The 13,185-nt window shown below is 40.3% G+C and overlaps 1 protein-coding gene across 1 annotated transcript in view; it reads left to right on the top strand.

Annotated features, from left to right (window-relative positions):
• Positions 1-670: 670 nt before the first annotated feature.
• Moxd1 (monooxygenase DBH like 1) overlaps positions 671-13,185 on the top strand; it is an 82,751-nt gene continuing 70,236 nt past the window's right edge. Inside the window, exon 1 of the mRNA XM_046448521.2 lies at positions 671-1,040. Within this exon, the coding sequence (XP_046304477.1) occupies positions 777-1,040 (264 nt within the window). The 5' untranslated portion in view covers positions 671-776. The remainder of the gene's footprint in view (positions 1,041-13,185) is intronic.

Raw genomic sequence — 13,185 nt, 5'->3', positions numbered from 1 at the left:
ACAAAGTAGATAGAATTTGTGCCATCACAACCAAACTGAACCAAATCAAAGCAAAACAAATCCAGGCAGAAGGCAAACATTCTTATGACTTGATGTGAAGAACAAGATTTGGGACCCCAAGGGCTAAAGCCTGAAAGAAATGCACTGGGGGAGGTACACAGCTTCATCCATGGGGACTTGGGCACTTCGGAATACAATGGTTCTGGAAAAATTCACCTCAAGGATACGAGGAAGGAGGCTTTCTCTCAGCTTTCTCTCCACCACACTCCAGGGCAACCTCTTTGCTTATTCAACTCCTTCTTCCTCTGTTAAATGTTCTTTTCAATCCCAGTTTCCCATTCTTTCCCCAGGAATCCCTACCCCCAACCCTCTTCTCCAAGGCTTTTCCCCAACTAGGACTCTCTCCTCCCTCTTTTTCCCTCTGCTCCTGGCCCCTGGTCTCAGCTTTTGCCTCTTCCTCTCTTGTTTCAGGAAGCCCCTCGCTTTCCTTACAACCCAACGGGGACCAAGTCCCGGGTAGGGGGCGGCAGGTGGATCGCGGAAAAGGCCAGGCAGCACCAGGGTGGGTAGATAGGACTGGAGGGGACCTGATGCGCGGGGCCCGCCACCCGGGGCGGGGAGAGCAGGTCCTGCCCTCCCAGGCTGGCGCGCACGGCCGGCCCCAGGGGCGGTCCCAGTCCTCCCGCTCTCTGCTGCTCCTCGTGCCTGCTCCTCGTGCCTGCTCCTGCTGCCCAGTGGCTGGAGCCCAGGTGCCGGCGGGCAGGAAGCGCCGGAGGATGCACTGCTGGCCGCTGTTCTTGCTGTGGGGGCTGCTCCCCTGGAAAGGCGCGGGGGGCTCGGGCCGTTCCTTCCCTCACCACACAGTCCTGGACTCGGAGGGCAAGTACTGGCTGGGCTGGGGCCAGCAGGGCAGCCGGCTTGCCTTCCGCCTCGAGGTGCGCACGGCCGGCTATGTGGGCTTCGGCTTCTCGCCCACCGGGACCATGGCCGCAGCAGACATCGTCGTGGGCGGTGTGACCCACGGGAGACCCTACCTCCAGGTAAGAGAGTTCCCTCCGGCTCCCGCCCCGCCAAGGTGGTCCAGTCCCTATCCCGAGGAGAGCGCGGGTGCAGGCTACCCTGGGGCCACCGGGTCTCGCCTCGGGCGAGTTTGGAAACCCTGGGTCCCTGAAGCCCCGCGCACTCTCACCTTCGCGGTCAGGTTCTGCATCAGCGGAGCGGACGGTGCTCGCGCCTCCCTGGCGCTCTGCGTTCGGAGTTTTTGCCCCGGGAAGCTGAGCACTGTGAGCTCAGGCAGTTTTCCTGCTCTGAACACTTTCCTGCCCCAGCTCCCACTCAATAAATCTCCCACGTACACACCTGCCACGCAGCATCCCCATTTATTCCGGATGGGAAAGGAGCGGGACCCCCAACTTTGGAGACCTAAGGGACTGCTCTGGGCGAGGATCCGGGGAGAAAGCTTGCTATTTTGCGGTCTTGCTGTCTAGGGTTGGGAATCTCAGAACGTCCCTATTGCTGGCTATGTTGGAGCCTCCAGGCGCGGGGCTGATGTTAGCTACTTTATCCGGAGAGATTAGTAAAAGAAAGGTCCTTAAGAATCGCTTAAGGAAGTTTGTTATCCCAAGTGTTGTTTAGGAAACTGCAGACACCTTCATTATCTAAGATCCTCAGACAAAGTCCCCTTTTAAGTGGTACACAATTACGTTTATTCTAAGAAGCAGCAAACTGAATTGATTTGCTTTGCTGTAGATTTGCTTGGGGGGTAGAGGGGGCCGTGCAGAAGCGATGCTGCCTATTCATAGGTGTCACGAAGCACAGGGGAAAGACAGATCAGAAAGATTAGAATGACTGACTGGTTAGGTTTCCTGGACATCATTGTTTGATCCTGACCACCTTTGGATTGTGGTGAATGTACACTCTTTGTTAAACAAAGGATCTCAAAACACTACCCTTTGTAGAAAGTCCATATGAAAATTTCAATTGTTCTGACACTGTCTTAAGGCTTTGATAGTATGAAAACCAATATTCCTGATGGATTTCTGAATATATTTCTCAGTAAATTTATCCCAACTTCTAAGTTCGATTTCCACTATGTGCTGAGGTGCCATCACATTTGAACCCCTGATCTTGACTTTGGCTAAAAATAAAGTGACAGCAATAAAATCTCAAAACCATCCTATTATCTTTTTTTTTTTTTCATAAATTCACTGTTTCCTCCCCAAGGAGCTAGTTATTCTACGACGACTCCAATAAAAGAAAGTTTTATGAGGACTGCATTCTGCTAAAGTCACTAATGTATAAATTTTCTTCTTCTGCACTATCTCAGGCTTTAAATTTCTGAACCACGGATTTGATCCCCAAACATGGTCCTCATGGGCTGAAAGACTCACTCTTCTGTGATATAAAGTAGACAATACTTAAATACCCATTTTAGCCTATTGTAGGGTGAGGAGTATAAGGCCCAGCAACTACCCTTTTATGTTCCTAGAAGAGGGCATGAGAAATCTTACTATGGTAATATTGTACAAAAAGGCATAGTTTAAAAGTTAACTTGCTATTATTTTTGTCAAAGAGTAGCATTTCTAGAAAGTCTACCCAATTTGATATCAAACAATTAAGAGTAAGATCCTGACTCAGCTTGCCTTAATGGAACCACCACAAACAGACTTTACAAACTGCAGAATATTTTCACATTGATGGTGGTTCTTTATAAAGATTGCATAAGACTCAATTAAGTGCTTTTTAGATTGATGTTGAGACATGAAACTTTTTTAAAAAATAAATTGTTAATATATATAAATTGTTATTATATACCACTGTGACATAATCAAGAGCTGGGCACTTTCTCAATATACTTAATGAGCAAAGAAAAAAATGAATTTTCTTCTTTATTTTTTATTCCTCATGATATAAAATCCTTATTTTCATATAGAAACGATTTTTCTCACTTGACCAACATCCTTTACCTTTCCATTTCCTTAAATATTCTAGTGATTTTAAAAATATTAAATTATGCTAATCAGTAAAATGAAGGGTTTGCTTAAAATACTTAAAAACTCTGGTTACATGAAAAATACTAAATAATGTAAAATACAAGAAATATATCAATTCTAGCAGGATCATCCAGGCTATGTGATTCCATTTTTCAATGCTTGAGTTTTCTCCTTAGATACTGTTTGAGATTCTTCACACAATATGTGATAAGATCATCTTTAGCAACTATACCAAAAATAAATAGGATTCTTAAGTACAACCTATATGATTTCATTAGATGACTTTGGATTTTGTATAATTTTTCTCCCAGTGAAAACAGACATTTTGTGGAACAATGAAAAAGGCTTAGTTCCTGGGGTATCAATGTAAGTGCAGCAGCCACAGAAGGACAATGGCATCAGGCTATATGATGTGACACAAGTTGACATCCCAGTCATGCCATTTGTGCCTTTTCCACATATATTTTCTTTCATCCTTTTTTACATAATTTTAAACTTCAATTTCAGATCTTTTAAATTGTTCTTTTTCTTTTTCTAATGAGATGCACTAAACTTGAAAACTGTATTTAAGAGTAAATTCTAATTGATCAGGTAGGGAATGGTTGACTAAATAGCCTAAATGCTTATAGAGGTCAGCAGAGAAATGGGTGGCATGGGATTGAGTGGACCAGGCAGACTGCAACAGATAGTAGACAGCTTTGAGGGAAAGTTTTTGCAAGTGAGTTACTGTTATGGGGGAATGCAAACTCAATGTTGCCAGATTGTTTGTTTTATTTTTGAGAAAAGACAGAAATTCATATTGTGTGTGTGTGTGTGTGCGCGCGCGCGCGCGCGTGTGTGTGTGTGTGTGTGTGTGAGAGTGAGAGAGAGAGAGAGAGAGAGAGAGAGAGAGAGAGAAGAGGGGAGGGAGGGGAGGGTAGGAGAGGAAAAGAGAGGGCGTACAAGATAGAGAGAATGTAAAAATACTCTGATTACTAAATAATGACAATAATTCCAGTTTGTACAAAGTGTGAACAGTTGCGATATATCCCATAGACAATCTATTTGGGGGCCAAGATGAAAAAAGTTAAGATTAATAAAGAATCAACGCAAATTATGAAAACCCATGAAAGACAGAGAGGAAAACCCTGTTTCTTTTTGGACCAGATTTATTCTTTGTCAGGAAACAAGTCCAGTGTCAGGGACTCTTGCCCATTATTTTGGCTATCAATTCTTGTATAATGAACCACACCCAAAACATAGTATTTTTAATATAGTGACCCTTATTTTGCTCAGGGGTCTGAAATGTGAGCATGGCTCGGTGAGGACAGCTCTTCTTTGCTCCAGTCTGTATTGACTCCAAAAGCAGTGGTTGAAAGTACCTGAAGGCTGCTCACCTGAATGTCTGACTGGCGGTTGATGTTCACTATTGGTGGGATTTGGGTGGGATTGTGGCCTCTCTATGTGGCTCTTTAGCATCCTCAAATGCACAGTGGCTGGTCCCAGGAGTGAACATTCCAAAAAATCCCTGGCAGAAACTGAATAGCAATTGATGACTTAGCCTTTGAGTCATACTGTGTGTCTTCTGCTCTTGCCACAGGCTCACCAAGTCAAGGAGCACAGACACCACCTTAACATCATGGGAATGGAATATGTTAGTGTGGCTTTCCTTGGAAAATACCTTCTATCACACCCATCCTTACCACTTGCCAGAGTCTCCTTCACGCCACCAATTTCTAGTGCCTGTGTACATGTATCCATTCTCTTTCCATTATGTTAAATGGAGAGGCAATGTTTACTTATTCACTGGTTCCCCCCCCCGCATATAAACCCCCACTCTCAAGAGTTAGTGAACACATGTATAACTAATTAGAACAAATAAAAATATATATAAAATGAAAGAGTTGGTGAACGGTTGGTAATTTTTCCACTGCCCTATTCCCTACTCCTTTGGCCTCCTCCCCTCACGCCCTCCCTCCAGTAAGAGTTCTGAACTTTGGCAGCCCCATAGTTTTCAGTGGTGGCCAATCACTAGTTAAGGGTCAGGTCCAATGAGACTACCTGTAGAGGGCAGTGTGACATTTGCCTGTAAGCTTAAGGAGTTAACAAGTTTATTTTTTAAAAAAGTTTTTGTAGTACTGGGGATTGAACTCAGGGCCTAGCTGTAGCCCAGTCCAGGCTTATGGAGGTAAAAAGTCAGATTTTGAATTTCCTTGCATCAAGGCAGCAAACTTGGCCTAGAAGCCTGAAACTAGAAGCCTGGCATAATTATGAAAATTTGCCCTGCCCATTTTATAACCTCTCTGACCCTGCCTGAGGATAGTACCTCTAAGGGTGGGTGACTAGGTGACATCAAAAGGGAGAAAAAAGAGAGAGAAAGAGAAAGATTCAGGTGTGAAACCTGTCTTGGTGTAATCTACCCAATACATTGTTCTGGAGCAGCATGGAAACTTCCCCTCTAGGATGCTGCAAAGGTCAGCCTAGATGGGGGCCTGGATGTGGAAAGCAGTCTGTCTTTTTTGCCTTGGTTTTCTGGAACCTCACTCTTTTGTCACAGTGAATCAGCTCAACTCATTTTCCTGATGGATCCGTGTCCTTTCCTTGTTCTTTGCCCCTTTTTGACAGAGCAACTCCACCCCCACACGAACCATTAAGCAACTGTGAGTGCCCATTTGAGGCAAGTAATCTGGGCTATGAATGCCCAGCCTGTGTGAGGGAGAGAAGAGAGCAGCATTGTGGGATGTGCCTGTTGAATTTGCACAAAAATGGATTCACCCTTCCTATGGGGGTATAAAGCACTCATGAATGGAGGCTGAAACATATGTCATCATTTGTTATAGCCTTGCTTGTTGGCTGTCTCAAAACCGGAACCCTTTCTCTGCAGAGAAGTGTCTTCAGCCGCAGAGTAATTGCTGCCGGGGCTACTCTCTGAGGAAGTGCTGGGAACTGATTTGAAATCACAGAAAACAGTGAGCATTCTTTGTGGTTAACGATGTGCTTCTTTTAAGCACACCCCAGCCAACGGCAACAAAGAAATGTTTGCAAAGCAAATTGAAAGCTGTAAGGGAAAGATGAAGAAAGTGTGCAACCCTGATATAGCTCAGCTGCAGCTTTGTTAAGAGATATTTATAAGTCTTGGGATGATGCCCCCCAATTTCCAGATGAAGAAGGGACCTTTCCAGGCTTCATGCTTTGTGCATTAGTAATGGGGACACATGCTTCAGTGTTCAAATGCACGCTGATGCTCTTCAGCTGTATGCTTCCCCCTGGCAGAGCAGAGGATTTCGTAATTAGCCTGAGGAAACAAGTGGACCTAACAGCCGAGGCAACAATGCACCTGAATTGACAAATGGAGTTGAAAGTTTCAGACCACAGACAGCATATTTCTGGGGTCTTGGAAGGAGAAGCAAGAGTCCACTTCAAAGAAACTGAACCGTAGTTTAGTGATTCATCGTCTGTAATGGGGCCCTATTAAAATAAAGTTGCTGGCAAAAGGGATGAATTCATTACACATCATGGTATTTCTGGAAATGTTTGATCCACATGTAATAAGAAAAAAACCCAGTGTACATGGATGCCTCACAATACTTTTTATTGTAAGTTAAAGCAAATACCTAATAAAGAACTTTTCAGCAAAAAAATTCTTTAGAGAGCTTCTTCCAAATCTATACCTTTTAAACTTGTTCAGTTCTAGAATAAACCAAACAACAAAATTTTCATATAAAGAGAACATGTAGCATATAAGCAAATATTTCTGCAAAAAGTGGGTAATAAATGGATAATTTTTATTAAGTGTAGAATTGGGATCATGCATCTGAGCGCTATACAAATAATATACAGACCAAATATAATTTACTATACTTGATAAATTTTTATTCATCATTCTTATTCATCAAATGTAGCCAGAATTACAATCTTTGTACCATTCTTGCTTTTATAGGTTAAGTGTTGATGTTTTGTGATTTCCTTGCTGCCTCTTAAAAGCTCTGAATTTGGCAGCTTTCCTTCAAACCTTCTACCCAATTTTACAGGTGAGGAAACTAAGCCTTGGATATAACTCTCAAAGCCTTTTTGGAGGCCACACACCACAGTCTGGATTTATTTCCTCTGAACCCTGGCTTGATGCACTTTTTTTCTATAAGAAGCTTCCATAGAAACATTTCTAGCTTTCTTCTAAATAACGAAAAAACATGTATTTCTGAGTATTTCTCTTACTACCTTTTTTCCACTGTAAATGTCATAGAAATACATTTCTAGGATATGATTTTTATACTGTCTCATCACTGAGTTCTTCATTTACACCTCATATTGTAGTAAGTCCTTAAAGTGTGCTATCTTGTATAACTCTCGCAATACCTCTTTGAGGTCACTATCTTGTTTCTCTCCTTTTGTAGGTGTACAGACCCTCAGCTCCAGGTCACACAGCATGGAAATCACTTGTGGTTTTCACATGGCTGTGTTTGTGTAGCACCTACAGACAGATAATGGAATGTTCATTCATTTATTCAGCCAGTATTTATTTAATGTTCATTGACAGTTCTAGATGCCAGGGACATAGCATTGAGTGAGATGAAATCAGGAGTATACTTTGAAATGCAGGTACTTTGGTACAGGTAGCAGTAAGCAAATAAATAAACAAGAATCCAGGGATTATTAAGTGTTGTGCAAAGAATTAGACTAGAGTGTTGTCAAGGAGCGACTCTGTGGCTATTTCAGATTAGTGTGTTAATAATCAAAACACAAAGGAAAACACATGCCCTACATTGTGAAGGTTGTCTTTGGAAGTTAACCATGGGCTTACAATTCAAAATATTACATACAATGACGAAGATAATCTGGCATGGGCATCAAAGAACCCAGAAGACCTTTAATATGGGAAACTGTCTAGCTGGAGAAAATATAACTAATGGTTTTTCAAATGTGTCCAAATTTCATGAGCTCTTTTCTACTTGTGTGCATTGTTACAATGATATTTAGTAAGCTCAACCAGAGTTTTTCAAGCTCCAAAGCTGGTGATTTTGTAGAAGTTTAGTTTTCATTTTTTTAAATATTCCTTTTTAGTTGTAGATGGACACAACACCTTTATTTTTATTGATTTACTTTTATGGGGTGCTGAGGAGTGAACCCAGTGCCTCACATGTGCTAGTCAAGTACTCTACCTCTGAGCCATAACCCCAGCTCCCTAGACGCTTATTTTTTAATACTAGGTATAAAGGTTTTTCTCTATATCCTTTCTCGTCTTTAATAATAATGGAGAGCTGAAGGTCTTTGAGGCAACATCAACACAACAACACATGTTTGGGGGAAGATTTCCATCTTTCATGCAATTTTTGAAAGAAAATTTTGAAATCTCTAGTTCTTAGTTCTTCCTACCTCCACAATCCCCAAACCAATGAAAGTGCAATCTCACTTAATTGGACAAAATCATTGATATATTTCAAGTTTCTCAGGTGATTCGAATGCAGAGACAGGTTTGGTAATTGCTGACTTTATGTGGTCAGACTCTTTGATAGGGATCCTGTAACTCAACCTGCAGAAGCTTGAGAGATTGCAGACCTAGGATGTGGGATACAAAGCAGGATTCTGTAAAGAATCATTCATACTGACCAGTTGATGTTTGGAGCTAGGGCTACCATATGCTTGCAGATTTAACATCAGTTTTTTAAAATAAGGTGTTTTTTTTTTTTTTTTTTTTTTTTGGCATGTAACTCAGTTCTGAGATCAGTTTAATGAAAATGAAAGTATTTTCATTTAAGTATTTTCTCAAATTTACATGCTGAGACAAGAGCAGCAATTTTTAATCTGAGAGTAGAAGTATATTTCAAAATGTACTGAATTAGGAATCTCTCCTCCCCATAACCCTCTGCCATTCCTATACACATTTTGCCAGTTGGCACCAGCTGCTGTATTTCCAAGCAAATGAGTGGGTACCCACACAGAGTCTAAATTTATCAGTTATGCATGATCAGAGGGTAGCAAAGTAACATAATTTCATTTCATTAATAAATGAGAGTACCAGGTAGTTCTTTTATTTAGTCCAGAAGTGTTCAGATCTAAGACCTTTGATTAGAATTAACAATAACAAAATGGACTCCCTTAGTATTTGGAAAAATTTTCATATGTCATTCATTACATAAATAGATATTCTTTCCTTTTCCTCCCCATTCTCCAAGATTGCTAATAAGCAGTGAAATGCCCTCAAGCTATAGTGGCAGCAGAAAGAAGAAGAGGAGCAATAGGAGTGGTGGATAATTAGTATCTTATTAGGGTGTGGATAGAACATTTGCAATCTGATGACTATGTCCTTGCTGCCAAACCTTCCTGAGGTACCAAGAACAATTTCCTGTGTTTGGCAGATGCACAAGAAATACCTGCTGAATAACTGCTGAGCGGTTAAGACCAGGAAATCTTCTAGACTGGGTATGAGTCCTAGCACTGCTTGCAGCTTATTCCTTGTGTGCCCCTTGGCAAACTCCTTAAACCTCTCCTAGGGAGTTTCCTGTTGTGCAGAAGGGAGCTCATGATCATGGGTTTTTGTGAGGATTGAATGAAGGAGTCACGTAAAAGCTCTTCCAGAGTATGTGACATGTCAAAAGCACTCCATAAATAGGAGGTATTATCATTGGTAATTGAAGACAAAAATCGCCCCTTTTCAACTTGAGAAAAAAGTGTACATTAAATGTATAGGAGGGGGAGATAGATAGCGTTTGAGACAATTCCAGACCAAGCTTTAAGCAATTGATTTGTGAATGACTTTGCAGTCATTAATGAATAGAGGCCAGCATGGTTTCAATAGACATAGCTTAGAGCAAAACTGCATTTCCTTTTGCATTTGATTTGCTGCATCTGTAGACTGAGGTATGAAATATTGCATTAGAGTGATAGTAAGGGATTTTTCATAGTTTTGCATGATACCCTTGTTAATGATGGCTTAATGAAATTGTATTTATAAAAATATAACACCCAAACCCAAAACCTATTAGTAGACTGGCTACATTAGGTTACAAAATGAGGTTAAAATCCAGTGCTATACCAACATAAAAAATGGAAAATAAAAGTTAAAAATTCATTCTGAGTTGGGCTCACTTGTAATCCTAGCAACCCTGGTGGTGGGGTTGAGACAGGAGGATCACAAGTTCTAGGCCACCAGCCTCAGCATTTTAGTGAGACCCTAAGCAGCTTGACAAGACCCTTCGAAAGAAAGAAATAGAGAGAGAGAGAGAGAGAGAGAGAGAGAGAGAGAGAGAGAGAGAGAGAGAGAAGAAAGAAAGAAAGAAAGAAAGAAAGAAAGAAAGAAAGAAAGAGGAAGGGAGGGAGGGAGGGAGGGAGGGAGGGGAGGGCATGTAGCTCAGACAGGTAAAGCACCCCCGGGATCAATCCGCAGTACAAAAAAAAAAAAAAAAATTCATTGTGAATATGAATGAAGTTCAACAAGTTGCTTCAAGTAAAATTAGCCATATATGTACAAAATGTGTAACATTGTATTAAATCAGAATTCATATGAAAAAGATCTAAATATTAGTTCATTTTAAGTTCTCTATAATGTTGCTGCTAAACACGTTATATTACCTTATAATCTCTACTGTTCACATTAATGAATGTAATGCTGACATAGCACCCTGTCCTAGGCTGATCAGAGGTTCCCTTCTAGGAACAGCATTATTAAAGGGCATGTGAGTAAGTGGGAGCATTCCAAGGAGAACTACAAGGAGGTTGAAACTGCTGGAAATCTGAGCATTCGGATGAGACTTAGCTGGCAGTGTTTTGCCTGGAGAAACAATAATTAGAAAAGAAATGATGATTGTCTTTGAAGTAGTAAACAGTCTTCCTCAAAAAATAATGAATAGATACTATGTATTATTTTTCCAGAAAAGGGGGGGAGTGCAATTAGTAGATCCTAATTAATATTGGAAGATTTTAACTTGGTATAAGAAATTCATTCCTGACAACCAGAGGTATTGAAATTGAATGGGTTTGCCTGGTGAGGCTAGGAGCCATCACTCTAAGTGTAAACGCTTTGTGATTGTTTCTTTGAAAAACTATTTTTGAGAGAAATCTTCCTTGGTCAGAGCCAGAGTTAGGCATTTTTCGGGTTCACTTGAGTGTGATGCTGGAAATAACTTCACTCCACCTTCATACTTTTAGGTTATTCAAAAAATGGACAGAAGGGAAGATAATTAGCCATCACAAACTGTCTGTACTGCTTTTTAAACGTATCACAAGAAATACAACTAGTCTTTGTGTGCAATGAACTGTTCCAATGACACAAGAGTATTTAGTCTCCTTCCCTGTTGTAAACTTTAGTATATTTGAATTACTTACAATCGCTACTTATTCATCTTGAAATCTGAAGAATAATAAAGAAGAAAAGAATATTTTACCAATTGCATATGCTTGAAAGCAAGAATTTGGAGGGCCTCACGAACAAAGGCAAATGTAAACTTGGTGAGTTTCTAAACCCCTTTTATGCCTCCCATTGGTACATTACTTTGCCTTCTCTAGGAGCACAGTCTCACCTCCTGACCTGCCCACCCCAGTATTTAGGTAGACTTCTCAAACTTCATGTGATTTACTTTCAACATGGTTTCTTCCCAGCCTTCCCTATCTCAGTAAATGGCACTTCTTGTTAGCTCCAGTCAAAAAATGAGGAATTGGTTTTCTTCTCCTTCCTTCACCCTTTATCTAAAAACCCATCTTCATGAACAGATAAAAAAAGATATGGTACACATACACAATGGAATATTACTCAACCATTAAGAAGAATGAAATTATGATATTTTCCAGTAAATGAATGGAACTGGAGGCTATCATGCTAGTTGAAATAGGCCAATCCCAAACAACCAAAGGCCAAATGTTCTCTCTGATATGTAGATGCTGATTTACAATGGAGGGCAGGTGGGGAGGGAAGAGGAATGGAAGTTCACTGAGATGGGACAGGTGGGAGTGGGAGGAAAAGAGGGAGATGGGAATAGAAAAGACAGAAGAATTAATCCTACATATAACATTCCTATGTTCATATGTGAGCACAAGACCAGTGTAACTCCACATCATGTTCAACCACAAAAATAGGAAGCTATACTCCATGCATGTATGATATGTCAAAATACATTCTATGTCATGTATAACTAAAAAGAACAAATAAGAAATTAAAAACAAAATAAAAACCCATCTTCAAGTTCTATTGACTTTTCCTCCTATACAAATCTAAAATATGCTCACTTCTCTCCAGTTTTACCACTACTTCTCAAACTCAAGACTTTGAGACCACCACAGCACTCCCAGGTATCTCAAGGCCACCATTTTTATTCCTCCTCTTTATTCCTCACAGATAGCCACAGTAGTACACCACACATACATACACACATACACACACACACACACACACACACAGAAGGATGGAGGGAATGAGCAAGGCAGGCAGGCAGGCAGAAGAATTGAGCTTTATTCCTTGCATAAAATGGTTATGGACAGTTAGGAGAAGTTTAAATTTAGATGATGGAATAGGGCAAAGAAAAAGAATATTCTTTGAATAGTGAAAACTGAATTTGTTTTTTTTTCTGCTGAATTATATTATTAGAGGTAAACAATGAACGTTTTGATTTTATTATGTATTTCTGCTAATTCTATAATTTAGTGAAAAGTTTTAAATTAATCAACATGAAAACAAAAATGAGATGTTTGGCTGTGGTAGAAAATCCAGGATATGTGTTTCAGAAGGTGGCCTTTGACAAACACCCAGGGTGCTCAAATGGGCATCTTTCTTTTAGGAACATAGGCTGTGGGTTCATATTTTAGCATTTTAATAGGCATTTGAAAGATCCGTGATTAGACCTGGAGAGTTTCTGTTTTATCTGAAGTGGGTTCTAAAGTGCAATACTCTTCTATTTTGACATTCCATTTAGATTTCTAAGATTAACAAAGAAATGACTTTTTAAAGTTATTGAAACCTGAGGATTGTGTTTATAAAGGTTGTTTATACAGCCTCATGATATTTTTCTGCTCAAAGATTCTCTTTACCATGAAAATATTTATTATTATACTATCAATATTATTAAGCCACCATAACACTTATTATAGAAATAGATAGTACAAACAAATGTTTGAATTAACAAGGCTTTTGAGATTTAGAAACAGAAGAAAAACTGCAGGCACCTGTTGAAGAAAATGATGACAGATGGTAACATTTTTCTCAAGGATTGTCCCACAGCTGTGC

Source organism: Marmota monax, unplaced genomic scaffold (genome assembly GCF_021218885.2).
Source record: "Marmota monax isolate L192 unplaced genomic scaffold, Marmota_monax_Labrador192_F-V1.1 WCK01_AAM20220418_F8-fsc00030, whole genome shotgun sequence".
NCBI classification, from domain to species: Eukaryota; Metazoa; Chordata; class Mammalia; order Rodentia; family Sciuridae; genus Marmota; species Marmota monax.
This window is presented reverse-complemented; position numbering and strand designations above follow the sequence as displayed.